This window comes from Furipterus horrens, unplaced genomic scaffold, assembly GCF_987537825.1.
Source record: "Furipterus horrens unplaced genomic scaffold, mFurHor1.1.pri manual_scaffold_4, whole genome shotgun sequence".
In the NCBI taxonomy this organism is placed as follows: Eukaryota; Metazoa; Chordata; class Mammalia; order Chiroptera; family Furipteridae; genus Furipterus; species Furipterus horrens.
The window spans coordinates 4,571,990-4,599,759 of NW_028327174.1; the positions used below are offsets into that span (position 1 = coordinate 4,571,990).

The 27,770-nt window shown below is 52.2% G+C and overlaps 3 protein-coding genes across 5 annotated transcripts; 2 read left to right on the top strand and 1 right to left on the bottom strand.

The window, feature by feature from the left end:
• The first annotated feature begins 231 nt into the window (after positions 1–231).
• LOC150010930 (cytochrome P450 2D14-like) lies at positions 232–4,394 on the top strand. The gene is made up of 9 exons (XM_090272319.1): positions 232–547; positions 1,239–1,410; positions 1,887–2,039; positions 2,133–2,293; positions 2,715–2,891; positions 3,077–3,218; positions 3,378–3,565; positions 3,904–4,045; positions 4,142–4,394. Exons 1-9 carry the CDS (start codon positions 359–361, stop codon positions 4,318–4,320), a joined length of 1,503 nt encoding a protein of 500 aa, XP_090128445.1. The 5' UTR covers positions 232–358; the 3' UTR covers positions 4,321–4,394.
• A 925-nt stretch (positions 4,395–5,319) lies between these two features.
• LOC150010931 (uncharacterized) lies at positions 5,320–24,194 on the bottom strand. 3 transcript variants are annotated; one of them, XM_090272324.1, is made up of 11 exons: positions 22,908–24,194; positions 11,963–12,067; positions 11,249–11,518; positions 9,715–9,967; positions 8,960–9,003; positions 8,409–8,485; positions 7,101–7,166; positions 6,931–6,969; positions 6,476–6,652; positions 6,192–6,234; positions 5,711–5,857 (listed from the first exon to the last, which is right to left on the bottom strand). In XM_090272324.1, exons 4-11 carry the CDS (start codon positions 9,744–9,746, stop codon positions 5,739–5,741), a joined length of 597 nt encoding a protein of 198 aa, XP_090128450.1. In that variant the 5' UTR covers positions 9,747–9,967; positions 11,249–11,518; positions 11,963–12,067; positions 22,908–24,194; the 3' UTR covers positions 5,711–5,738. The 3 variants fall into 3 exon arrangements, with proteins under 3 accessions (XP_090128451.1, XP_090128450.1, XP_090128452.1); XM_090272325.1 differs by lacking the exon at positions 6,192–6,234 and having other exon boundaries at positions 5,320–5,857; XM_090272326.1 differs by lacking the exon at positions 6,931–6,969.
• Positions 23,086–27,523, top strand: LOC150010932 (cytochrome P450 2D14-like). The gene is made up of 9 exons (XM_090272330.1): positions 23,086–23,574; positions 24,247–24,418; positions 24,968–25,120; positions 25,214–25,374; positions 25,804–25,980; positions 26,166–26,307; positions 26,507–26,694; positions 27,033–27,174; positions 27,271–27,523. The coding sequence occupies exons 1-9, from the start codon at positions 23,386–23,388 to the stop codon at positions 27,447–27,449; spliced, it is 1,503 nt and encodes a 500-aa protein (XP_090128456.1). The 5' UTR covers positions 23,086–23,385; the 3' UTR covers positions 27,450–27,523.
• Positions 27,524–27,770: the final 247 nt, after the last annotated feature.

Here is a 27,770-nt window from a genome sequence, read left to right on the forward strand (position 1 = left end):
CCTGAAACCCCCTGGTTCTTCTTGGAGCCTGTACAGAACTGGGGAGTCAGATGGAGGGTGGACTTCTCATCTCTGCCCCTCTACTCTAGGAAAGCACTTTACAGGACAGGAGGGACAAGGACTTCTCTGGCCACTGTGCACCTGACCTTCCCTGCCCCCTCCCTGAACTCTGGCAGCACAGTCACTCGACAGCTGGCTTGAGTGAGGGCAGAGAGCAAAGGCCTGGCTCGGCTCCCTTTATAAAGAAAGCCCCAGCTGGTGGAGCCCACAGGGTGTGGTGAAGGTGTCCAGCCCGGCCTGATCCCGGCTGTCTGGGGTGGTGAGGGGCTCCAGGAGCCCTGTGAGCACCGAAGCAACCATGGGGCTGCTGACGGGGGAGGCCCTGTGGACCCTGGCTGTGGTCGTGGTCATCTTCCTGCTCCTGGTGGACCTGATGCCTCAGCGTGTACGCTGGTCTGCGCGCTACCCGCCCGGCCCCATGCCGCTGCCCGGGCTGGGCAACCTGCTGCAGGTGGACTTCCAGGACATGCTTCACAGTGTTAACCAGGTGAGGAAGGTTGGGGGCGTGGGCAGCAGGAGCCCTGGGGACCCAGCTCACAACAGACAGCGAGCAGTGAGTGAAGCCACAAAGAGCTGAGCAGAGAAGAAGAGGCAGGTCTGAGGGCTTCCTGAGGAAGGCATGCGCCCAGGGCCTGAGGGACAGTCAGCTTTTCCCAAGGTCAGAGAGGGCAACGGCTTAAAGAGACGGCAGTTGGCAACGCATTTGGATTCCAGCTGGACTGTGTTTAAATGATGTGAACCTGAGTCCCTTCTGTTTAGATCAGGGAGAAAGGTCTTTAAAATGGGAGTCTTGAAAGGTCTTGAAGAGGAGTCTGGTCATGAGCCCCATTTAAATCAGGAAATCGAGGTTGAAAGAGGGAGAGAATAGGTTCAAATCTTTAGCTGCTGTGGGTCCTTGGGCCTCACTGTTCACCTCTATGAACCTCAGTTTCTTCTCTGGTAAAAGGGGATGTTAACTAGGCCGCTGACAATTCTGGTGACCTTTGCAAAGTCATACCTGGGTGGTCTGATCCAGCCTGAGGATCTTGAACATAGAGGATGATGAGACCGAAGTCCTTGCTCCTGCTCACTGCTGACGGCCCAGGTGGCCGCCTAGTCTAGGGCCACGAGACCCGGGTTGGGGAAGATGGTCGGTTGTGCAGGTAGCTCAACCAGCACCTTCGACCCTCTGCCTTCAGCTGCGCCTCCGCTTCGGGGATGTGTTCAGCCTGCGGCTGGCCCGGACGCCCGTGGTCGTGGTCAGCGGCCCGGCGGCCGTTCACGAGACGCTGGTGATCCGCAGCGAAGACACCGCCGACCGCCCACCGATGCCCATCTACCAGCACCTTAAGTTCCGGCCGCACGCTGAAGGCAAGCGGAGGGGCAGACCGCGGCCCGGCGGGGACAGGGCAGGCACTGACTCAAGACCCAGCCGGCCCAAGCGCAGGACAGCCCTGGAGCCTGTGCGGAGCTCTCCAGAGGATGTGGGCGGGGCCGTACGGAGAAGGGGCGGGCCAGGGCCCTAGCCAGTGGGAACGAAGGGCTGGGGGGGCGGGACCGAGGAAGAGCCAGGCAGTGGCCGGGAAGGACCTTCTCCGAATTGGGGTAGAGGTGAATCCGGGTGGGTCGAGCAGAGTTTGGCCAAGACCAGCCACCAGGAGGGGAGAGCTGGCGATCAATGATGGGGACAGAGTGGGACCTGTCCCAAATTGGAAGGGAGCGTCAAAGTGGGCGGGGCTTGGTGGGGTGGAGGGAGGGGCCTGCAGGAGGGAGCCTTGCAATCCTGCACCGAAAGGGGCAGAGCACTGTTAGCCGGCCTCACCCGACCGCGCCCACACCCGCCCCAGGGGTGATCCTCGCGCGCTACGGGCACGCGTGGCGCGAGCAGCGGCGCTTCTGCCTGTCCACCTTGCGCAACTTCGGCCTGGGCAAGAAGTCGCTGGAGCAGTGGGTGACCGAGGAGGCCACCCACCTATGTGCCGCCTTCGCTGACCAGGCCGGTGAGTGCTGGGGCTGAGCGGCAGGAGACAGCGATGGAGGGGGCGGGGAAGAGGAGACCGAGGCGACCCCTGATCTGCGCCGCCCGCTCCTAGGACGCCCCTTTAGCCCCAACGCCCTCGTGAATAAAGCGGTGAGCAACGTGATCTCCTCCCTCGTCTTTGGACGCCGCTTCGAGTACGAAGACCAGCGCTTCCTCAAGCTGTTGAAACTAATGGAGGAAGGAGTGAAGGAGGAGTCAGGATTGCTGCGCGAGGTGGGACAGGGAGCAGCAACAAGGGGACCTGGGCGGCCTCAGTGGCAGGCGGACCTCCGCCCCACTACGGGCCTCCCGGGATGGGAATTTACATAGAGGGGCGTCAGAGAAAGGGCATTTTCCAGAAGAAGCCCCGCAAGGAGAAAGGCTGGAGGTGGGAGAGCCAGGCCAGCGTCAGACCGCCCCAGGCGAGAGCTGAGGAACCTGGACTCCTCCCTTAGAAGCCACAGAGCCAAGAACAAGTAGATTCTAGGTTGATCCTTCTGGCAGCCGAGGTCAGGATGGAGGAGAGTGGAGGCCCGCCTGGAGGGAGGAACAGGTCATCCGTGGCAAGACCTCGGAGGCAGCCGGGACCTGACTTGTCAGGGGGAACGCCTGAGCACTGGGACAAACACCCAGGCCCAACGTGTGGCCCGCACAGGTGCTGAACGCAATCCCCGTGCTCTTGCACATCCCCGGGCTGGCTGACAAGCTCTTCGAGGGGCAGAGGGCCTTCATGGCCATAATGGATGAGCTGATCAACGAGAACAGGATGACCCGGGACCCAGCCCAGCCACCCCGAGACCTGACTGACACCTTTCTGGATGAAGTGGAGAAGGTGCGGGGCAGCTTCCAGGGACAGAGCCGGGGGGCTGTGGGCTGCACCATGAGGTGAGCCAGGCAAGGTAGGGCCTGTGTGTCTGCCCAGTGGTTGCACCCAGGCTGCTTGCTCTGTGCATTCTGGGAGACCATCTGGGGTCTTCCACCTTCTGCCCCTGAGCCCGCCCTCTCTGCATGGCCCAGGCCAAGGGGAGCCCCAACAGCAGCTTCACTGATGAGAACCTGCGCATGGTGGTGTCTGACCTGTACGGCGCTGGGATGCTGACCACCTCGGCGACGCTCATCTGGGCCCTCCTGCTCATGATCTTGCATCCGGATGTACAGCGTGAGCCAAGCCCAGTGGCAGGTGGGGGTGGGGGGCGAAGGGCCGCCTGGGACCCCAGCTCTGCAGTCAGAGTGACCTCCTCCTCCCCATACACAGCCTCCAGAGGAGGTTGAAGCCCAGCCCCTGGGTCTGACCACTGTGGGGACCTTGTCTGTCCAGGACGTGTCCAGCAGGAGATCGATGAGGTAATAGGGCAAGCGCGACCACCAGAGATGGGGGACCAGGCCCGACTGCCCTTCACCATGGCCGTGGTCCATGAGGTGCAACGCTTTGGGGACATCATCCCACTGGGCGTGCCCCACAGGGTGTCCAGTGACACTGAAGTGCAGGGTTACCTCATCCCCAAGGTAGGCCACTTCCTCACCCTAGCTCACACCACCTCCCCTCTGGTAGCCCCAACATAGCCACTGGCTGGAACCCAAGCCGCCCACTCATTCCCACAGGCACTGACTGTGGCCCTGGGCAGGTGCTTTGATGAGTTGGGTGGGGAAGACAAACTCAAGTGTGTGGAAGGGCCATGCATGCAGGGACAGGTGGCAGCGAGGGTGCCCATGGGAGGCATGTCGCTTGTCCCCATGGGGACAAGTGTGTTCCAGGCAGCCTGTGTGTACCCATGCATGTTTGGTGGCAGGGGTCCCAGCATCCCTCAGCCCAGACTCCACTCATGTCGGGCCTCTCCCGCCAGGGGACGACGCTTATCACCAACCTGTCATCAGTGCTGAAGGATGAGACTGCCTGGAAGAAGCCCTTCCGTTTCCACCCCGAGAACTTCCTGGACGCCCAGGGCCGCTTTGTCAAGCCAGCGGCTTTCATTCCCTTTTCAGCAGGTACCTTCTCAGCCCAGCTTGCTGCCCCGTCCCGAGGGGGCCTGAAGGGGGAGAGCCCAGGCCCCAGGCTCACTGAGCCCCCATGCCCACCCACAGGCCGGCGCTCATGCCTCGGGGAGCCCCTGGCCCGCATGGAGCTCTTCCTCTTCTTCTCCTGCCTCCTGCAGCGCTTCAGCTTCTCCGTGCCCGAGGGGCAGCCCCGCCCCAGCGACCACGGTGTCTTTTCCTTTCTGGTGACCCCAGCCCCCTACCAGCTCTGTGCTGTGCCCCGCTAGAGGGGCGTACCAAGCCCCCAGCCCACTCCTCAGCTGGAAGCCCTGATGTGCAATAAACCAATATGGTGGCTCCAGCCTTGGTGTCCCACCCAGTCCTTTAACCAGCCCTGGCGGTGATGGAGCCTCAGAGCCTCTCCAGGGCCAGCGCTGCCCTGCCCTATCCATTCTGCACTAGCATTTGACCCCATTTGAGAGATGGGTACACTGAGGCTCAGAAAGTGACAGCTTACCCCAGTCACCTATGGAGACCCAACACTGGCTACCAGGGGTGGGGACAATGTCCCGGCATGGTCCCAGCTCCTGCTGGGAGGGGCTAGGTGAAGCTGCTAAGAGCTGTCAGGCCTGTGGGGGTGGGGAGGGCCTCCCGCAGCCTAATGCCTGCATCTCAGGCCCGGCACCGCAGGCCAGAGGCTCAGCCAACACCATCAGGTCAGCTCTCCCACTTCACCCATGACACCCAAAGGTGGGGAACTCAGGAAGGTTAACACCTGGACTCAGCCACCGGGTGTGAGAGCTCTCCCTGGGGAGCCTAACGGCAGCCCAGGAAGTAGCCACCTCCCCGAGCCTCTCAGTCACCCCAACATTGAATTGCCTACCTTCCCTGGCCCCTCAGGGATGCTCACGTCCCGGCCCCTGCCTCTTGGCCAGGTTGGAGCTGGGTGACACTTGTCTACATTCCACCCAGGACATGGCCCTCTGAGTGACCAGGTCAGCCAGCTCTTAGCACACTTGGCCAGGGGCAGGGAATGAGCCCCTGTGGGCTGCACGCATGTCTTAGGACAGGGTTCAAACCTTGGAGGCCACATGGGGACCCTGGTGGAGGACAGCCTGCCTCTAGTCCTTCTTCTGTCTCGACACTGTGTGACCCTGGGTTTCTGTTTCCCCTTCAGCCAATGAGAAGACTCCATGAGATGGCTCCTGGGTCCTGTCTCCCTGCTCAGACCCTAGGGCTGTCACCTTATTACCTGCCACCCTCCACGTGTGCCCACCCCTGGACCTGACTGGTTCCAACTGAGCACACGGGGAGCATCCCAGGGTTTCTGATGACTGTCCGCTTACTCAGGTCTTGGGAAGACCCCTTGATGCATTTAGTAAACAGCTTAGGGACACCAGACACCCCCCACCCAACAGCATCAGCAGCATCTCTGACAGGCTCCACCAGTGTCTTCTAAATGCGCTCAGGCAGGGCGCTCCCAGCCCTCAGCATTCTGGGAACTCGGTCTGTCCATTGACATGGAGTCCAAGGCCAGCCAGGGCCCCCTCGGCATCTCCAGAGCAGCCACTATCAATCATGCCAGGCCTGTCCTGTGGGCCAGGGAGTGCCGACGGGGCCACACTGGGTCTGCGAGGACGTGAGGCCCTGGGAGGAGGCAGTGGGGCCACACAGGCATCACCTTGTGCATTTATTGGGTAGTTTGTCATTCATGGTTCTGAGTCTTGGGACTGTCAGCCGCTGGGAACCAGCTGAGCCAGAGCTCCCACAGGGGCTGCAGAGCACCCCCAGGCCTGTCCTCGTCGCTTGCCACCTCAGAAGCCTCTGCAGAACAGGCAGGCAGACAGAGCAGTGGGTCCCTTGCTGGGAAGAACTTTCCCCAGGGCTAGGGTGCCTGCCGATGGGGGGCGGGGGGAGCAGTCAGGTTAGCATGGACACCAGCTATTCCTCCCAAACAAGGGGAGGGCCCTGAGTCCTGCCCACCAGGGAGCAGGCAGGAGGCTCCTACAGAAAAGTCGGGGCTTCTGGCTGTCTGGGCTTTTCCCCTCCCCAGGCAGGAGGGTCTGAGAGGGGCTCTGCCCTGGGTGACCAGCGCAGGGTCACCGAGGTGAGGGAGGGAGGCGGGGCGACTGTGACAGGGCGGGGTCTGCGCTCTCACCAGGAGGAAGCACAGCAGTCTCCTCTAGGGCCTTTTCATTTCCCTGCGGAAGAACAAGGGGCCCGGGGCACAATGAGACAGGCTCCACAGTGTGTGATGGGGAAAGTGAGCCTCAGGGCCCGAGAAGTGGGCGGAGGCCGGACTCAGACCCAGTCTCCACGCTACCTCTGGGATGGCAGTCTGGCCCTCATACCGGGGCAGGGGGGCAGCCTCCACCTTCCGTTTCACGTCCCCCCATCCCGAATGCCCTGCGCTGTTCCAGCGGAGGCACCAGGCTTCCTTACCTCAGAGCCGGGGTTCTCTACCACCTCCTCCTCCTTAGCCACTTCCTTCCCAGAAGGAATGGGGCCGGCTGCTTCCTCTGCTGGGGACCTCGCCTCCTCCTGGTCCTGAGACTGGATGTCAGGCTCCTCCCTGGGGGCAGCATCACTCAGTCCTCTCGCTGCCTGGGGGCCCGTGGCCTGCCAGGAGGAACAGGGGGACATATGTGGGCCAAGAGGCCCTTGGAACGCCTCATCCCTCCCCATTCTCCACACGTGGGGCGTGGACTGTTCTTTGTCTTTCTGGGGAAGTCCGTCCCTTCTCAGCTCAAGCTGGGCTGGGGTTGCAAGTTTCCTGGAGGAATCCCACCACTACCCGTGGGACTCACTCCCAGCCGTGAGCTGGAGCGTCCCTGGGTCTCATGGCGCTTGGACGGGAGGTAGCCCAGCCTGGGCCCCTCCAGGGGAGGCTCACGCACCTCAGGGGCTCGCTTCATCACACTCTTGGCTCTGCGTCTCTACAGAGGGAAACAGCCTCGAGTGGCTGGGGGTCCTGTCCTGCCCGGCTCGGACTCTCACAGTGTCTGTACAGGGCGCCCAGGACAGCCACCCAGCTCCAGGGGAAGAAGAGTCCCCAGACCTTACCCACCTGAGTGGTCACAGGGTAGCACTTATCCATCGGCCCCCACACTGGCCTTAAGGTCTCTCCTATGGGCTGCATGACATGGAGAGAGAGAAGCGGGGGAAAGCTGAGGTGACTCCTAGGGCCCGGCTGCGCACTGGTCACCGTTTGTGTGGGCACGCAGACACCAAAAGACTACAGGAATTCCGAAAAACCTCAAACAGATGGTAACCGATGTCTTCAGAAAGATAGAACGTCGCATTCATGGATGAAACGGGAAGGGCTTTAGAATAGAAGTGTTCAAAAACTATGATACGTTATGAGAATGAAAATTCCAAGCAAAGTGTAGAACAAAGTTTTAAAAAAGTATTCCCTGGAAAGAACAGAGAAGATATCAGGAGGACCAAGAACTAAATCACAGATCTTTCTGCAAGTGAGAACAGAGGCAATAGACAGGGTGACAGGGAGAGATTCTAAATAAATACATTCCTTTTTTTTTTTTTTTTATCAAGACAATTTCCCAAAGATGAGGGACATGAGTTTGCAGAAGAGAGGGAATCACCAAGTGCCTATGACAATGGATGAAGAAAACGCACCCCGAGATTGCCATCAGTGAATTTCAGAATACCAAGGACAACGAGAAGAACCTACAAACTTCCAGAGATACAAAGAAAAATATCTGTTTTAGGAATTCAATTTCATCAGACTTAAATATCAACATTTGAAGCCAGAAGACACTGAGGATCTTCGGAATCTGTGAGAAAATCATTTCTAGTCTAGAATTCTATACCCAGCCAAACTCTCAGTTGAGGATGAATTAAGACCTTTTCGGACACGTGACATTGTAAGGACCACCCCTCAGGATCTGGCGGCAGTGCTCCCCTGGGACTCCCACAGAGGAGAGTAGGGGATCCGGCCTCCGTGGCTGTTCTCCTGGCCGAGGGCTGGAGAAGAGCTTCTGCCATAGGTTCTTGGACCTGGAGCATCAGAGGGCACATAACCCCAGGCAGGTGTCCTGCTCACCGCCAATCCTGTTCACATGTGAGTGCAGAACCACATTCCGGGGATTCTCACACGCATCTCGTCACCTATTCCTTCGGGTTTGCCTCGGAGCCTCGAGGTGGCCGTACAGGCAGGCCATGATGGGGGTGGGGGACGGGGGCGCTGTGTTTTAACTCTTTGCCAGGAACAGGAAATTTCTCGAGAACCCCGACATTCTACATACCCTCCTCCTCCCTTCCTCCCTCCCTCCCTCCCTTCCTCTCTCTCACACACACATGGTTGACCATCTGAGGTCAAGCGGCATGACCCCAGGGAGCCTGACTAAGGCCCTACCTGTGATGATTCCCCAGCAATGTCATGGTCAGGAGCCGTCTTCTCCACAGACCCCTGGAAACAGTAGCATACTGTTCCTGCAGGTAGGTGAACAAAAACAAGTTAAACTATTGAAAAGAGGGACATAATTATTTTGAAGTGTCGGTATTTACAATATGCCAGAAGTCATATCCTTTGAAACTGTTTAAACTTCGAAAGATATTAGGTATTAATTTAAGACGTGTGATGGGTTTTTAGTACGCAAGCAGAGATTTTAAAGTCCCTGCTACAGGACAGCACCAGGCTGTGCGGGTTTCTGGTTGGTTAGGGGGCGGCGGGGGCGGGGCACATACGAGCGTTGGGGTTGGGCCGCGTTCAAGGCCGCCTCGCTGCGGAGGGGCACAGGGAGCGCAGGCAGAAAGGAGGCCGGCCCGGCCGGGAGCAGTGTGGCCAGCCCTGGGGCACGCGCCTCTGGGAAACGGCGGGCAGCCGGACAGCGGATGGCTCGGAGCGCAGAGCCGGTGCCCCGGGCCCTGCGGCCGCCCCGAGGCCGCGCCGCGCCCAGCCCTTACCTGCGAGGATGAAGGTGTGCAGTACAGACAGGAACTTGGAGAGCCTGGAAGAAGAGCAACGCCGGGCGCGGGCTGGGGTCTCTCAGGCCCTCACCGCGGGGCACCGGCATCCCTCCCCAGCCCGGGACCCGCTCTCCCCGGCATGGCATGCCCGGTCACCGCTGAGGATGAAGGAACCCGTGAGCTGTGACAGGGCCCAGCCTGTGCTGCTGCGGACTGGCGGGCGGGACACCGCGCCTCCGCCTGCCTCGAACGCCAGACCCGGAGCCCGGGGCACCCAAGGGGCCGCAGTACCTTGCTCCCCCTTCCCTCCCCTGCTTTTATACCCCGGTCCGCAGGTCCGCCGCACCGCTCCAGACAGAAGGCGGGGACCTGACCGAGGCTGGGCACTTGCAGGCGCTCACTGCGACCGCAGCGCTCCCTACGCGCTGGACTGAGGGGTCCCGCAGCCCGGCTTAGAAATCCTACGCCATGACCCATTTTCCTCCTCTGTGACGCCTCCCTTGGGACAAGCAGAGCATTTTGCCATTGCCAAGATGGTGACTCCCTGCCCCCCCACCCACCCACACGCACGCACCCACAGCCATATCCCATCAGCTAGGACCAGGCCCTCCACCCGAACCCTGAGTCCCAGAGACACCCTCCCGGTCAGGGGGAAAATTATAGAGAACCCTGTTTTCCCCTCCTCTTGGGCCCAGCTGGGTTCCCCTTCCTGGTCACTTGGGACATGGTAGCAGGGCCCGCCTAAACTTTACCTCTCTCCCTGGCGGCCTACACCAAACACCATGTTCAGTCCAAGAAGAAGAGATGGGCAACGGTCAATATATCATGAGGCCCGGGATGCCAGGAATCACGCAGGCCAGAGGCGGCTGGGGGAGGCAACTCCACTGGTCACGGATGGAGGCCAAACTCAGGATGGAGGGGGCGAGCACCAGCAGCTTGGAAAGGCTCCGAAATTCCTCCCAAGACCTCAGAGCCCCCAACCAAAGATGACTGCGGCCCTCAGAGCTGGAAAGGCAGGTCCCAGGGAAAAGGGGGTCGGATAGAAGGAAGGGAAAAGGCATAGCCCTACTGAACATTTGGTATAAACTGCCCCCAGGTGTAGGCAGTGAATGATAACAGGAAATAATCATGATTTAAAACTACCAACATTTTGGGTGTGACGTGGGGAGCACTGGGGAGATTCCGTAGCCTCCTCCACATGAGGAATCCCACCCTCAGGGTCGCAATTCCCTGCAAATCGACACCACTGTAAAGTCAAGGTCTGCGATGTGCGCTGGACCCCCGATGTGGCCCAGGGAGCCTCCGCTTCCAAGGTGAGCCCCGATCCCCCACAGGGAAGGTGCAGAATCTCTCCAAACCTCCAGCCCCACCTGCCTCCCCCGCCTTCAGCGGAGAAAACAGGCACCGTCAGATCGGGGTTCGCTTCACTTTCTGCCCCAACCCCCGCCCCCCACGCGGTCTCTGCTTCTCACAGGCCATCTGCTCCCCACGCCAGGAGGCTGCCCTTCCCGCATCCCATCTGGTCTGGACTTCTCACCACCTGGGCGTTTGCGGGGGGCCAGGGGGGTCTCCTCTCTCATATATTCGCCTTTCCTTCTCTAATGACTCCTTCCCGTCAGCATTTGAACACGTCGCTAATCCCTTCCATTAAAAAAAAAAAAAAAAAGCCTTCTCTCTGTACCCATTCCCCTTCTCAGCGACCATCCTGACTGTCCCCTGCCCTTCACCCCGTCCCCTGGAGAGAGCTGTCTACAGTGGGTATCTTCAGTCCTCTCCGCCGCCCCCACACCCCACAGCCCACCACAATCTGTTTCTGTGCCTGTAAGTCCCTGAAAACTCTCACCAAAGTCACCAATACGCTCCTAGTCACCAAACCCAGTGGGCCCGTTCCAGGCCTGAGCTCACTTCGTTTCTCTGCGGGCGACACAGCACCTCCGCGCCCTCCACTGTCCCCCGGGGCGTACCGCTAGCGATGGGTTCCACAGTCCGCTCTGGGACTCCTTGTAGCCAGCGCGAGGGAAGTTATGGGATTTCTCTGAGAAGAGGTTTGGAGGGGGGACACAGAGGAAGTAGTTACTGAGGGAGAGGAGAGGAGGGGAGAAGGGAGAGGCCAAGTGGGGCCAGAAGCTGGGAAGCCGGAAAGGAAGGCCAGGAGTCAAAGACAGTTTTCTCCTGCTTAGTGGCTTACTGCCGTTTGAGCCCACATAACAAACACGCCACCCTTGATGACACTAGCGATCTGCAGAGCACCCCTTGGCCAGGTCAGCACCCAGGCAGCCTACTCACCTTGCCTCAGGCTCCAGGGTCAGCCAAGTCTGGGAGTCCAGAATACAGCCCCTCCCTTTCACAAGGACAGTGGTCTCTGGGCGTGTGACATCATGCCTTAGGGGGCTTTATGACAGGAAAACCTTGGCCCATGCGCTTTGCCAACTGCCTCAGGGTGGCTTCAACCCCCTGCCAGTCAGAGGCAGCACATCTGTGGGTATCTCTTTGGTTCCATTCAATGCCATGAATGCTGCCTGAGCCCCTACAAAGTGCCAAGCTCTGTACAAAGTCCTGGAGGGACACAAGGACACAAAGGTGTGTGAGACTCAGTCTTGTCTCCTAAGACAATGAGCATATTTTCTGAATCAAAAACAAGACCACAGCCAGACAATGTCTAAGTGCCATCCGTTCACACAATTAGTGTCTGCTGAGCTTCCATCTTGGGCCATGAATAATGCCAAGGGGACAGAGAGGTAAACAGGACACAGAGCCTGCCCTTGAGGTGCTTGAAGACATCAAACAGACATTTCCCATTCGAGATAATAACTTCTACCCTCCCCAAATTACTATAAATGTAACCAAAATGCAATCACAAAACTAAGAATGTAAAGCTAAGGAATGCCTGAGTTTCACAGACACATAAAACATCACCACAAAAGACCATAAAACAAGTCTCAGTACATTTTAAAAGATTAAGGCTGCCTGGCAGGGCAGCTTGGTTGGTTAGAGTCATACCAATGTGGCAAAGTTGCAGGTTCGATCCCAGGTCAGGGCACATGCAGGAATCAACCAATGAATGCATAGATGGGTGGAGCAATAGGTCGGTGTTTCTCTCTCTCTCTTCAAAAAGAGAAGATTAAAGTTATTGTAAATATGTCCTTTGACCACAGTGGAATTCAATCAGAAATCAGTAACAGTTCCCTGGAAAATTCCCAAATACTCGGAAACTAAAGAACACACCTGTAAATAATGTATGAGTAAAATAAAAAGTCAAAAGGAAAGCTAAAAAGTATTTTGAACCGAATGAAAATGAAAACATATCCAAATCTGTGGGATACACATCCTGGCTGGTGTGGCTCAGTGGGCCGAGCACCAGCCTGCGAAACAAAAAGGCCACCAGTTCGATTCCCAAGCACATGCCTGGTCTGCGGGCCAGGTCCCTGGTTGGGAGCATGTGAAAGGCAACCACACATTGATATTTCTCTCCCTCTTTTTCTTCCTCCCTTTCCCTCTCTCTAAAAATAAATCTTTTTTTTTAAAGAAGCACAAGAAAGGAAAAACAAATCAGACTGGAAATATGATCTTAATTAACCAATGTCACTCCAATAAATTTAATTTAACAATTAATTAATTAAATGTTCTAGAATAGATAGGAATTGGTAAAATAATGAATAATTAATGCTAGTTTTTAAACCTAGAAAAAGAAAAGAAAAAGAAAAAATCAATAAAAGCAAAAGCTGGTTTTGTGACATTAGCAAAGTTTATAATCCTTTAGATAGAAATGATTAGGAAAAAAAAATAAGACACAATTGGTCAATATCAAGAATGATGGGGACATTGATGCTGATGCTATAGATATTAAAATGATAATGAGGGAGTGTTTCAAACAACACTATGCCAATAAGTTTGACAATGTAGATGAAATGGACAAAATCTTTAAAAGACACAAAATACTAAAACTCATGCATACAAGAAGAAATATATAACCTGGATAATCCCGTATCTATTAAAGACATCGAATTTATTTAACTTTCCCATACAGAAAACTTCAGGCACATTTGGCTTCACTAGTCAATTCTACCAAACTTTTAAGAAAGAAGTAATATAAATTCTACACAAACTCTCCCAGAAAAACAGGAGGAAATCCTTCCAGACTCATTCTGTGGGGGCAGCAAAACCAGACAAAGATGAAAAGAAAACTATAGCTCAATATGCCTCATAAACATAGATGAAAATATTATTAATAAAATCTTATCAAATTGAAACCAAAAACATATAAAAAGGATAATACATCACTACCAAAGGAGGTTATCCTCAGGAATGCAAGGTTGGCTCATTATTCAAAAACCAATCCATATAATTCACCATTTTAACAGATTAAAAAGCAAAACCATATGATTATCTCAATACATGCAAGAAAAAGAAAAAAAAAAGACAAAATCAACATCTGTCCCTGGAAAAAGTCTCAGCAAACTAGGAGTAGTTGGAAACATCCCCAACCTGAAGAAGAACGTTTATGAAAATGTAGAGCTAGCCCTGACCCAGTAGTTCAGTTGGTTAGAGCATTATTCTGACACAACAAGGTGGCAGGTTTGATCCCCAGTCAGGGAACATACAAGAATCAACCAATGAATGAATAAATAAGTGGAATAAAAAAATCAATGTTTTTTCTCTTTCAAATCAATTTTTTAAAAAACGATGAGCTAATAGTAAATATACTCAATAGTAAATCACTGTATGATTTCCCCCTATGTTCGGGAATAAGGCAAGGATGTCTGCCTTCATCACTTCTACATAACATTGTACTGGAAGTTTTGGACAGTGAATTAAGTCAAGAAAGAGAAGTAAAAGGCAACAAAATTAGAAAGGAAGAAGCAAAACTGTCTTTATTTGCAGACAACATGAGTGTGTATAAAATCCTATGGGATCATTCAAAAGCTAATAGAGTTTAGAGAGGTGAAATGATATAAGATCAATATACAAAAATCTATTATATTTGTTTTGAACCTAACTGCTCTGAAAATAAAAATTTATTCTATATGTATATAACAGCAATGAACCATTGGGAATTTAAATTTTTCAAATACCATTTGTCATGACATCAAAAATATGAACAACTCTGAGGGAAACCTGACAAAAATGTGTGCAAGATCTGTACAGTAAAAACTACAAAATGACATAACCTTGTGTAAATAACCCATAGACATGCACAACAAGGTGGGAGCTGACTGGGAGAAGGGGTGGGCTGGGAGGTTGGGGGAAACGGGGGTATAAGTGGGACAACTGTAATAGGAAAACAATTTTTAAAAAACTACAAAATGGTGCCACAGAAATTAAAGAAAACCAAAAAAATCCATGGTCATGGATTAGAAGTTCCAACACTGTTAAGACATCAATACCACGCCCAAATTAATCTAAAGGTTGTGTAATCACAGTAAAAATCCCAGTAAATTTTTGTTGCTGTTGAAATCAATATGCTGTTTGTAAAGTTCATATGGAAATACCAAGAACTAGAATAGCCAAAAAATTTGGGGGGCGGGGGGGAAGCTGCACAGTAATCAAGACAGTATGAGATTGTTGATGTCAAGACAAATGAAACAGACTAGAGTCCAGATATAGACCCATATATTTTCATTGATTTTATAGAATCTTACAAATGCAATTCAGTGGGAGAACTATGTAGTCTTGTCAATAAATGGTCAAATAACAAGTGGATATTTATAAGGAAAATATGAACTTAGGTTCATATCTCATACCATATGCTAAACCTGACTCAAAACTGATCATGGAACTAAGTGAAAAACCTACAACTGTAGAACCTCTAAAAGAAAACACAGTTGAAAAATATTTGTGACCATGTAGTCTTGTCAATAAATGGTCAAATAACAAGTGGATATTTATAAGGAAAATATGAACTTAGGTTCATATCTCATACCATATGCTAAACCTGACTCAAAACTGATCATGGAACTAAGTGAAAAACCTACAACTGTAGAACCTCTAAAAGAAAACACAGTTGAAAAATATTTGTGACCACGGACGAGGCAAAGATATCTCAAATGTAACACCCAAGTAATGATTCATAACAGAAAAAAAAATTAATACATTGGATTTCATCAAAATTAAAATCTTCTGCCCTGGCTGGTGTGGCTCAGTGGATTGAGCACCAGCCTGTGAACCAAAGGTCACAGGTTCAATTCCCAGGCAGGGTATATGCCTGGGTTGCCGGCCAGGTCCCCAGTTGGGGCTGTGCAAGAGGAAACCACACATTGATGTTCCTCTCCCTCTCTTTCTTCCTCCCTTCCACTCTTTTTAAAATAAATAAATAAAATCTTTAAAAAGAAATTAAAATCTTCTGGTCTTTCTGAAGACACTGTTAATAGAATAAATAGAAAGACAAGCCCCAGACTAGGAGAAAACATTTGCACATTTTTGCTTTACATAACAATAAAGAGGAACTCCTATGAGCCCATGAGGAGGACCGTGAGTCCCCGTTCCCTGTTCCCCATTCCACTTGCTCCTACAGACCCTTCAGTTGGTCCGGGAGCTGCCTCTCCCCTTCCCCCCTTCCCCCATTTTACCCTCAATAAACCCATTGCCTAATCCTCACCCCAAAATAAATAACTAACTAAATAACAATAAATAAACCTGCTAGTTGGAAACTAGCTAGATCTATGAATAGAGGAACAACTAAAATAATCTGCAGTTCACAAACTCAAATGTGCAAGAAATAGTGAAATGGCACATTTCTTCATTGTTACTTAAAACAAAAAATTTAACTCCAAGCCCTCAACTCATTAAATTGGTGGGAAATGAACCATAAGTAATGGAGGCATTATTGCCCTGAACCCTGAACCCAGAATTTTGCCCTGATTCCAGGAGCTTGTGCATTGCCAAGGTGTAGAGGGCAGGGACTATGTCTCCATCCTCTCTGTCCTCTGTATTTGGTTCAATGGATGCTGGAGAGCATCACACAGGAAATGGTTGAGAAATGCATGCCATGGTCAGCTGGGTGAGTGGCAGGGCCAGAGTCGCAGATCCAGGCCCACTACTCTGTGCTCATGATAACTATGACTTAGGCCCATGCTTTGCAGGAGCTCCCTCTCCAGGCAGCAACCTAAAGTGATAAGGTTACTTGCAGGGCCAGCCTCCTAAGCTTGCAATCTGTGTGGTCACACAGGGCTCAGAAGGGCCATACTTGGTATGCCACCCCCTCCTTACTGGGTAATATCAGAGGAGAACTAATAGAGAGTCAGAAATTTCACCTTTGACCACAGGTATTAAGATAAAGGCAAGCTTCCTCCTGTGGTTTCATTGCAAAGGCCTTGGGGGGAGAAGCAGTAATAAAACGGTGCTACCCTTGCCAAACAGAGAGGTACCAGGGGAAGTCATCGGGAGCTGGCACTCCAACTCCTGCTGGTTACTATGCAGGGCCCCACCCCTTAGTGGCAACTGAAACTGAGTGGGGAGCCTTGACTTCTACCCTCACTTACAGTAACAAGGAACCTCATCCACTTCCCCTGCTGGTGTCAAAGAAGGAACATTTTAAACTGAATTTTAAAAAAAGACAGTCATGACTTCTGGCCAAGATGGAGGCCTAGACAGACACACGACATCTCCCTCCACAACTAAGAAGGAATACAACTACAGCAAAACCAGAAACAACAGGAAGTTTCAGAAAATAAATAACAGTCAAAGGTAAGTTGTAAAGAACTTGTGCTCGTCTGGACAAGTAGGAGGGGCGAAGCTGGGGTGGAGAGGTCAAGCTGTGCTGGCAGCAGCAATGGCGTTGGCGGGATGGCGGTAAGCACAGACACACTTACTTAAGGGGAGGCGAGAAGCGCCTGGGGAGCACACCCGGCTGTAGACCAGACCAATCAGCTTTCAATTCCAACGCGGGGGAAGGCAGATCCCCTTTGCCTTGGACTGGGGAGGAGGCTCCCGGTCTCTCGGTGGAGAGTGAACAGCAGGGATCCATCTTGGACCCCCACCCCCACAGAAAAAAACACAGCATGGTGAGAAGGGTCGCCCGATAGTGACGAGTACATGGGGCTCTGCCCCCTATAGCGTAGGAGGTGTGACAGCCCCACCCCCCACCAGAAAGCAAAGGTAAACACAAAACTGTCAGGATGGCACAGATCATGATAAAGATCCCAGTCACACAGCTGACCAGACAGCAAATATCTAATCTAAGGAAGCAGCAGATAGGAAATCTTTCTGAGGCTCAGTTCAGAGCTCTGGTTATAAAAATGCTTACAGATCTAATAGCAGGTCTTAAACAAGACGGGGAAGGAATGAAGGCTAGTCCTGTTGAAATGAACAAAAACACATACAAAACTAGTGGTGAGGGAAAGAAAACCAGGGAGCAAATCAACAAATCGGAACATAGGGAAGGAACAGTCATCAGTGCAGAAAGAGGAAACGAAAAATGAGGAAAATGAGGAGAGGCTCAGAAACCTATGGGACAGCTATAAGCGGGCCAACATCCAAATCATAGGGTTGCCAGAAGGTGAAGAACTAGAAATTGAAAAATTATGTGAAAAAATAATGAAGCAGAATTTCCCTAACTTGGGGAAGGAAATAAACTTACAGGTCCAGGAAGCACAGAGAGTTCCAAAAAAATTGGACCCAGGGAGAACCACACCAAGACACATAATCAAAATGTCAAAAAACTAAGGACAAAGAGAGAATCTTAAAAGCAGAAAGAGAGAAGAAGAGAATTATGTACAAAGGGGTCCCAATAAGACTATCAGCCCTTTTCTCAAAAGAAACTCTGCAGGCAAGAAGGGACTGGCAAGAAATATTCAAAGTAATGAAAAGCAAAAACCTACAACCACGATTACTCTATCCAGCGAAGCTGTCATTCAGAATAGAAGGGCAGAGAAAGTGCTTCCAGGACAAAGTAAAACTGAAGGACTTCATCAGATCCAAACCACTGTTATATGAGATGTTAAAGGGACTTGTTTAGGAGATAGAGGATCAAAACGATGAACATTAAAATGAAAACTGTATCACAACAACCAACTACAGAAGCTAAGGAACTGAAACAAAGGCAAACTAAGTAGGCAACGAGAGTGGGAAAAGAATTATAGGTATAGGGAACATTTTTGGCGGAAGTCAGTGGGGAAGGGGAAGGAAGAAAAGAGAGGGAGATGGTGCAGGAATTAAGAAGCATAGTAGGACGGAGTGGAGTAGACAGGAAGATGTTGAGAAGAACTGTATGCCCAACCAATGGGCATGGACTTAGGCGGGGGGACAGCTGCAGGAAGGGGAGTCACTAGGTGGGGGGAACAAAGGGAAAATAAATTGGGACAACTGTAACAGCATAATCAATAAAGCCTATTTTCAAAAAAGAACAAAAAAAGCTTGAGTTCTGGCTCCATCGCCTGTAAGGTGTGTACCTGGGCCATAACTTCAACCTTTCCCAATTGTCAAGTGGTGGGACAGCAGGGAGGGGCAAAAGGGTTGGATTAGATGGTGTCGAAGGCCCTTCCTAATGCCCAAAATGCTGTGATCCTCTCTGAGCCGGGTGTTCTCAACTTTAAAATGGAATCCTAGGAGCAGCTCGTTAGCGCCTAGGGAGCTTGCAGTGCTTTCTCCAGTTTCTACACTAAATGTTAACTATACTGGTAGATCAGGTAAGGGAGAAGCCAAGGAGGAAAGCAATTAAGACCTTCAGCTAGAGATTTCTTCTTTGAGTTCATGTTCAAAAACTGAAGCTTAAAAGAGGAGTCTCATCAATTCATGTTCATGTTGTCTCAAACAACTGCCAGGTCAAAAATCTTATATCCTGGAGGTAATGGGTGATTTTTCCCTGCTAAGGTTATTAAAAAATTATTGTTCAAGAAACAATTCTGAAAATCAAAAAAAACCCGACAATTACATGAACCTAAATAAATAAATAAATAAATACTCATCCAGACAGGTAAAAGGGGCGGAGTCCGGGTGGAAAGAACACAGTGTGGTGGTGGCAGCAGTGACAGCAGCTTAACACCAGTGGAAAGCCCAGTCAAACATTTAAAAAAGTTGAGAGGGACACCTGGGGAGCACTCCCAGCACCAGACCAGACTGCACAGCTCATGGTTCCAGCACCAGGGAAGATAGAGCCTCATGGCTTCTGACTGTGCAAACCAGTGGGGGTTGGGGTGGAGAAAGAACCTGCCAGTCCCTCAGCAGTGTCCGCTTGTTTAAAGGGCCCTCATGGTCATAGAACATCCACAGATCCACCCACTTTGGGAACAACAGCCAGGCAGCGACCAGAGAGGCGCCAGTCCCATATGGAAGTGGGAGAGGTTCCGGAAAAGGGGCAAGTGCTGAGAAAGGGACATTGGCCCCTCTCAGACATCACCCCCACACACAGCGCCACAACGTGGTGAAATGGGTCGCTAGCACTGATGAACACCTAAGGCGCTGCCCCTTACAACGTAACAGGTGTGATAGCTCTACCTAAGACACAGAGGCAAACACAGGAGCCTGTCAGAATGAGGAGACAGAGAAGTATGGTTCAAAAGTGGGAACAAATCAAGGTTCCAGTGGGAGAACTAAGCGACAAGGAGATAGCCAACTTAACAGAGGAGACAGACAACCTAACAGATGCAGAATTCAAAACACTGCTGATAAAGATGCTCACAGACTTGACAGATATGCTAAGTACAGCACACACATAAGGGAAGAAGTGAAGGTTATGCTAAATGAAACGAAGGAAAATTCACACAAAACCAATGGTGAAGGGAAGGAAACCGGGGTTCAAATAAATGATTTCAAATATAAGGAAGAAAAAAACAGTTAACCAGTAAAAAATGAGGAAACAAGAATTGAAAAAAATGAAGAGAGGCTTAGAAACCTCTGGAACAACTTTAAACATACCAACATCCGAATAATAGGGGTTCCAAAAAGAGAAGAGAAAGAGCAAGAAATCAAGAGCTTATGTGAAAAAATAATGAAGAAAAGCTTCCCAAACTTGGCGAAGGAAATAGACATACAAGTCCAGGAAGTACAGAGTCCCAAACAAGCTAGACCCAAAGAGGACCACACCAAGGCACATCATAATTAAGATGCCAAAGATGAAAGATAAATAGAGGATCTTAAAAGCATCAAGAGAAAAGCAGAGAGAGTTCCCTACAAAGGCGTGCCTACAAGACTACCAGCTGATTTCTCAAAAGAAACTTTGCAGGCAAGAAGGGACTTACAAGAAGTATTCAATGTGATGAAAATCAAGGACCTACAACAGAAATTCCTCTATCCAGCAAAGCTATCATTTAGAATGGAAGGGCAGATAAAGTGCTTCCTAGACAAGGTAAAGCTAAAGGAGTTCATCATCACCAAGCCATTATTATATGAAATGTTAAAGGAACTTATTTAAGAAAAAGAAGATCAAAACTATGAACATTAAAATGACAACAAACTCACAACTATCAACAACTGAATTTAAAAAATAAAAACAAAAACAAACTAAGCAAACAACCAGAATAGTAACAGATTCACAGGTATCATTGAAAGAATCATTGGGAGCATTATCAGCTGGGAGCGGGAAGGGGAAGAAATGGGGAAATTATGCAGGGACTAAGAGGCATAATCGGTTGGTACAAAACAGACAGGGGAAAATTAAGAATAATATAGGAAAGGGTGAAACCAAGGAATGTATACGCACGACCCATGGACATGAACTAAGGGGGATGGGATTGCTGGAGAGAAGGGGGGTACTGGGCAGAGGGGAGCAAAGGGGGAAGAAGTTGGGACAACTGTAACAACATAATCAATAAAATATACTTTAAAAAAAAGACAATCACTAGAAGCTAACAGCAAGATGACAGAGATGGTAGAATTATCTGATAAAGATTTGAAGCAGACATTATAAACCTGCTTCAAAAAGTGATTATGAACGTGTTTGAAAGAAAACAAAAATAGTCTCAGCAGAGAAACATCAGATATAAGGAAGAACCAGATGAAAATTTTAGAAGAATCATCAAAATAAAGAGCCCAGTGAATGGGTTCAAAAGCAGAAAAGAGAAAATAACTAGTGAACTGGATCATAAAACTGTGGAAATTACTCAATCTAAACTACAGAAAAAACAGACTGGGGTAAAAACGAGCCTCAGAGACCTGTGGGACTGTAAAAAGACCAAGCATCATGTCATCAGAGTCTTGGAAGGAGAGGAGAAAGAGGCCAGGGCTGAACACATATGGAAAGCAAACCTTCCAATTTTGTAAAAGGCATGACAGACCCAAGAGGCTGAGCAAATCCCAAGCAAGCTAAATTCCAACAAGTCCACACCAAGCTACATCACAAACTTCTGAAAACTAAAGTAAAGAACTTTTGAGAGTAGCCAGAGAAAAACAATACCTTGATTTTGTCATTCAAAACCAATTTGAATGACAGCTGATGACTCATTACAAGCACTAGAGGCCAGAAGGAAGTAACATGCGCTTTTTTTAAATGTTAAACTCTCAACCCAGACTCCCACATCCAATGAAAATATCCTTCAGGAATGCTGGGGGAAAATCAGGAAATTCTCAGATTTAAAACAAAAAACAAAAAAAAAAACGCTAAGAGAATTGGTCACCAACTGATATGCTCCACTGACTTTTTTAAGAGGTGCAAATGCTACTCAGTGGAAGAAGGCTGACTTTCAACAAATGGTCCTGGAATACACATATCCATACGGGGGAGGGGGGAATAAAAGGGAACCTTGACCTAAATCTAACACCTTATACAAAAATTAACTAAAAAGGTGTTACATACTTAAATGTAAAACATAAAAGTTTTTTAAAAAGTCACAGAAAATCTTCTGACTTAGGGCTAGCCAAAGGGTTCTTAAATTTGACAGCAATATTACAATCTATAAGAAAAAAAAAAGCATTGATAAATTGGCTTTCATCAACATTGAATACATTTGCTTTATAAAAGACCCTATTGAAAAGATGGAAGAACGAGCTATAGAGTGGGGGAAGTATTTGTAAACCACATATCTGATAAAGGACTACTATCTAGAATATAAGGGGTGGGTAAAAGTAGGTTTACAGTGGTGAGTACGCGAAAGTTTATTCTTGTATTATTATTAATTCATTATTGTATTATTTTCCATACAAACAACTGTAAACCTACTTTAGCCCACCCTGTATAAAGAACTCTCGAAAGTTAAGAGGAAAACAACCCTGGCTAGTGTGGCTCAGTTACTAATTCAGTTCCCATTCAGGGCACGTGCCTGGGCTGGGGGCCAGGTCCCCAGTTGGGGACGTGCAAGAGGCAGCCACACACTGATGTCTCTCTCCCTTTCTCCCTCCCTTCCCCTCTCTCTAAAGATACATTTTTTTTTTTTAAAGAATGTTTTGTCTTGTTAAGAAACTGCTGCACTGTCTTCCCAAGTGGCTGTGTGATTTTGCATTCTCACCAGCAATGAAGGAGAGAATTCCTGCTCCTTCACATCCTCATCAGTTATTTGGTGTCACCTTTGTTCATTTTTAGTTGAACTGTTTGTCTTTTTATTATTGAGTTATAAGTACCTTTTATATATTCTAGCTAAAGGTCACTTATGAAATATAAAATTTACAAATATCTTCTCCCAGGTTGTGGGTGGTTTTAGAGGCCCCTTTTTTGTTTTAATGAAAGGGGATATCAAACACTAAATGCATGACAGTGGTTACCCCTAGGGGAGGCAGGAGCATGGGCCAGGTTAGAATCCCACGGGTAGGTACCGTGTAGGTGCCGGGAGGGTAGAGAGCAGCCTCCAGGTGGGGGTCGTGTGCAGGCAGCCACAGGCCCACTGAGAACTGGGAGATGTGCGTGTGATTGCATGTCAGTCTGTAAACATGTGGGTAGTGTCTGTGAATGTGTTTTGTGTGTCATTCTGTGTGTGATGAGTGTACTAGTGTGAAGTGAGGGGATGCTGAGAACTCCATCCCTCCCCACACGTGGTCTCTGTGACCTCCCTATAGCATCAGGGGAGGGTCAGTAACAAACCTGGGAGGTGAAGACCACTCAGGAGGAGGCAGGTGATGTATGGAAGGTAGGGACATGTTCTGGGGACAAGTCTGTAAAAACATTAGGTGTAAAGCTGTTGTGACAGGTGGCAGGATCAAGCCTGAACCCCCCTGGTTCTTCTTGGAGCCTGTACAGAACTGGGGAGTCAGATGGAGGGTGGACTTCTCATCTCTGCCCCTCTACTCTAGGAAAACACCTTACAGGACAGGAGGGACAAGGACTTCTCTGGCCACTGTGCACCTGACCTTCCCTGCCCCCTCCCTGAACTCTGGCAGCACAGTCACTCGACAGCTGGCTTGCCTGAGGGCAGAGAGCAAAGGTCAGTCTCAGCTCCCTTTATAAAGAAAGCCCCAGCTGGTGGAGCCCACAGGGTGTGGTGAAGGTGTCCAGCCCGGCCTGATCCCGGCTGTCTGGGGTGGTGAGGGGCTCCAGGAGCCCTGTGAGCACCGAAGCAACCATGGGGCTGCTGACGGGGGAGGCCCTGTGGACCCTGGCTGTGGTCGTGGTCATCTTCCTGCTCCTGGTGGACCTGATGCCTCAGCGTGTACGCTGGTCTGCGCGCTACCCGCCCGGCCCCATGCCGCTGCCCGGGCTGGGCAACCTGCTGCAGGTGGACTTCCAGGACATGCTTCACAGTGTTAACCAGGTGAGGAAGGTTGGGGGCTTGGGCAGCAGGACAGACAGCGAGCAGTGAGTGAAGCCACGAAGAGCTGAGCAGAGAAGAGGAGGCAGGTCTGAGGGCTTCCTGAGGAAGGCATGCGCCCAGGGCCTGAGGGACAGTCGGCTTTTCCCAAGGCCAGAGAGGGCAACGTCTTGAAGAGGGACGGCAGTTGGCAATGCGTTTCGTTTCCAGCTGGACTGTGTTTAAATGATGTGAGACTGAGTCCCTTCTGTTTAGATCAGGGAGAAAGGTCTTTAAAATGGGAGTCTTGAAAGGTCTTGAAGAGGAGTCTGGTCATGAGCCCCATTTAAATCAGGAAATCGAGGTTGAAAGAGGGAGAGAATAGGTTCAAATCTTTAACTGCTGTGGGTCCTTGGGCCTCACTGTTCACCTCTATGAACCTCAGTTTCTTCTCTGGTAAAAGGGGATGTTAACTAGGCCTGCTGACAATTCTGGTGACCTTTGCAAAGTCATAGCTGGGTGGTCTGATCCAGCCTGAGGATCTTGAACATAGAGGATGATGAGACCGAAGTCCTTGCTCCTGCTCACTGCTGACGGCCCAGGTGGCCGCCAAGTCTAGGGCCACGAGACCCGGGTTGGGGAAGATGGTCAGTTGTGCAGGGAGTTCAACCAGCACCCTCAACCCTCCGCCTTCAGCTGCGGCGCCGCTTCGGGGACGTGTTCAGCCTGCGGCTGGCCCGGACGCCCGTGGTCGTGGTCAGCGGCCCGGCGGCCGTTCACGAGACGCTGGTGATCCGCAGCGAGGACACCGCCGACCGCCCACCGATGCCCATCTACCAGCACCTGGGGTTCGGGCCGAGCGCTGAAGGCAAGCGGAGGGGCAGACCGTGGCCCGGCGGGTACAGGGCAGGCACTGACTCAAGACTCCGCCGGCCCAAGCGCAGGACGGTACTGGACGTGGGGCAGGCGGAGGGTGGAGCCGTGCAGAGGACTCCAGAGGATGTGGGCCGGGCCGTACGGAGAGGGGGCGGGCCAGGGCCCCAGCAAGGCTGAACGAGGCGCTTGGTGGGCGGGACCGAAGAGGAGCCAGGCACGGGCCAGGCAGAACCTTTCCCAAATTCGGGTAGAAGTTAGTCCGGGTGGATCGAGCAGAGTGCGGCCAAGACCTACCACCAGGAGGGGAGAGCTGGCGATTAATGATAGGGACAGGGTGAGACTAGTCGCTAGTTGGAAGGGGGTGAAGAGCGGGCGGGGCTTATTGGGGTGGAGGGCGGGGCCTGAAGGAGGGGGCGTTGCAAGCCTACACCGAAAGGTCAGGGCTTGTGGGTAGGGGACGAGGGGAAACCTGTTCCCTGAAAGGGAGAGGCAGCGAGCACTGTGAGCCAGCCTCACCCAATCACGCCCACCACCACCCCAGGGGTGGTCCTCGCGCGCTACGGGCACGCGTGGCGCGAGCAGCGGCGCTTCTGCCTGTCCACCTTGCGTAACTTCGGCCTGGGCAAGAAGTCGCTGGAGCAGTGGGTGACCGAGGAGGCCACCTACCTCTGTGCCGCCTTCAGTGACCAGGCCGGTGAGTGCTGGGGCTGAGCGACAGGACACAGGGATGGAGGGGCCGGGGAAGAGGAGACGAAGGCGACCCCTGATCTGCGCCACCCGCTCCTAGGACGCCCCTTTAGCCCCAACGCCCTCGTGAATAAAGCGGTGAGCAACGTGATCTCCTCCCTCGTCTTTGGACGCCGCTTTGAGTACGATAACCAGCGCTTCCTCAAGCTGTTGAAACTAATGCAGGAAGTAGTGAAGGACGACTCAAGATTCCTGTGCGAGGTGAGGGGAGTGGGGGTAGATATGGGACAAGGAGTCCTGGGCAGCCTCAGTGGAAGGCGGGCCTCCGCCCCACGATGGGCCTCCCGGGATGGGAATTTACATAGAGGGGCGTCAGAGAAAGGGCATTATCCAGAAGAGGCCCCGTGAGGAGAAAGGCTGGAGGTGGGAGAGCCAGGCCAGCGTCAGACCGCCCCAGGCGAGAGCTGAGGAACCTGGACTCCTCCCTTAGAAGCCACAGAGCCAAGAACAAGTAGATTCTAGGTTGATCCTTCTGGCAGCTGAGGTCAGGATGGAGGAGAGTGGAGGCCCGCCTGGAGGGAGGAACAGGTCATCGGTGGCAAGAACTCGGAGGCAGCCGGGACCTTACTTGTCAGGGGGAACGCCTGAGCACAGCAACGACCATCCAGGCTCCACGTGTGGCCCGCACAGGTGCTGAACGCAATCCCCGTGCTCTTGCACATCCCCGGGCTGGCTGCCAAGGTCTTCAAGAAGCAGAGGGCCTTCGTGGCCATAATGGATGAGCTGATCAACGAGAACAGGATGACCCGGGACCCAGCCCAGCCAGCCCGAGATCTGACTGACACCTTTCTGGATGAAGTGGAGAAGGTGCGGGGCAGCTTCCAGGGACAGAGCCAGGGGGCTGTGGGCTGCACCATGAGGTGAGCCAGGCAAGGTAGGGCCTGTGTGTCTGCCCAGTGGTTGCACCCAGGCTGCTTGCTCTGTGCATTCTGGGAGACCATCTGGGGTCTTCCACCTTCTGCCCCTGAGCCCGCCCTCTCTGCACGGCCCAGGCCAAGGGGAGCCCCAACAGCAGCTTCACTGATGAGAACCTGCGCATGGTGGTGTCTGACCTGTACATCGCTGGGATGCTGACCACCTCAACCACGCTCATCTGGGCCCTCCTGCTCATGATCTTGCATCCGGATGTGCAGCGTGAGCCCAGTCCAGGGGTCGGAGGGTGGGCAAGGGGCAGCCTGGGACCCCTGAGTTTGGTTTAGCTACAGGAGGTCTAAGCAGAGGCTGGGTCCCAGCTCTGCAGTCAGAGTGACCTCCTCCTCCCCATACACAGCCTCCAGAGGAGGTTGAAGCCCAGCCCCTGGGTCTGACCACTGTGGGGACCTTTTCTGTCCAGGACGTGTCCAGCAGGAGATCGATGAGGTAATAGGGCAAACGCGACCACCAGAGATGGGGGACCAGGCCCGACTGCCCTTCACCATGGCCGTGGTCCACGAGGTGCAACGCTTTGGGGACATAATCCCACTGGGCTTGCCCCACAGGACGTCCCGTGACACTGAAGTGCAGGGTTACCTCATCCCCAAGGTAGGCCACCTCCTCACCCTAGCTCACACCACCTCCCCTCTGGTAGCCCCAACATGGCCACTGACTAGAACCCAAGCCGCCCACTCATTCCCACAGGCACTGACTGTGGCCCTGGGCAGGTGCATTGATGAGTTGGGTGGGGAAGACAAACTCAAGTGTGTGGAAGGGCCATGCATGCAGGGACAGGTGGCAGCGAGGGTGCCCATGGGAGGCATGTCACTTGTCCCCATGGGGACAGGTGTGTTCCAGGCAGCCTGTGTGTACCCATGCATGTTTGGTGGCAGGGGTCCCAGCATCCCTCAGCCCAGACTCCACTCATGTCGGGCCTCTCCCGCCAGGGGACGATGCTTATCACCAACCTGTCATCAGTGCTGAAGGATGAGACTGCCTGGAAGAAGCCCTTCCGTTTCCACCCCGAGAACTTCCTGGACGCCCAGGGCCACTTTGTCAAGCCGGCGACTTTCATTCCCTTTTCAGCAGGTACCTTCTCAGCCCAGCTTGCTGCCCCGTCCCGAGGGGGCCTGAAGGGGGAGAGCCCAGGCCCCAGGCTCACTGAGCCCCCATGCCCACCCACAGGCCGGCGCTCATGCCTCGGGGAGCCCCTGGCCCGCATGGAGCTCTTCCTCTTCTTCTCCTGCCTCCTGCAGCGCTTCAGCTTCTCCGTGCCCGAGGGGCAGCCCCGCCCCAGCGACCACGGTGTCTTTTCCTTTCTGGTGACCCCAGCCCCCTACCAGCTCTGTGCTGTGCCCCGCTAGAGGGGCGTACCAAGCCCCCAGCCCACTCCTCAGCTGGGAGCCCTGATGTGCAATAAACCAATATGGTGGCTCCAGCCTTGGTGTCCCATCCAGTCCTTTAACCAGCCCTGGCGGTGATGGAGCCTCAGAGCCTCTCCAGGGCCAGCGCTGCCCTGCCCTATCCATTCTGAACTAGCATTTGACCCCATTTGAGAGATGGGTACACTGAGGCTCAGAAAGTGACAGCTTACCCCAGTCACCTATGGAGACCCAACACTGGCTACCAAGGGGTGGGGAAAATGTCCCGGCATGGTCCCAGCTCCTGCTGGGAGGGGCTAGGTG

Coding starts and splice junctions, on each gene's coding strand:
- LOC150010931 (XM_090272324.1), bottom strand. CDS start 9,746: ATGGTGTTTGGTGTAGGCCGCCAGGGAGAGAG. Junction 6,235..6,475: donor TAGAGAACCCCGGCTCTGAG/GTAAGGAAGCCT, acceptor GTTCTTCCGCAG/GGAAATGAAAAGGCCCTAGA. Junction 5,858..6,191: donor GACTGCTGTGCTTCCTCCTG/GTGAGAGCGCAG, acceptor CCTGTTCTGCAG/AGGCTTCTGAGGTGGCAAGC.
- LOC150010930 (XM_090272319.1), top strand. CDS start 359: ATGGGGCTGCTGACGGGGGAGGCCCTGTGGACCCTGGCTGTGGTCGTG. Junction 1,411..1,886: donor GTTCCGGCCGCACGCTGAAG/GCAAGCGGAGGG, acceptor CACCCGCCCCAG/GGGTGATCCTCGCGCGCTAC. Junction 3,566..3,903: donor AGGGTTACCTCATCCCCAAG/GTAGGCCACTTC, acceptor CTCTCCCGCCAG/GGGACGACGCTTATCACCAA.
- LOC150010932 (XM_090272330.1), top strand. CDS start 23,386: ATGGGGCTGCTGACGGGGGAGGCCCTGTGGACCCTGGCTGTGGTCGTG. Junction 25,981..26,165: donor TTCTGGATGAAGTGGAGAAG/GTGCGGGGCAGC, acceptor TGCACGGCCCAG/GCCAAGGGGAGCCCCAACAG. Junction 26,308..26,506: donor CTTGCATCCGGATGTGCAGC/GTGAGCCCAGTC, acceptor TTTTCTGTCCAG/GACGTGTCCAGCAGGAGATC.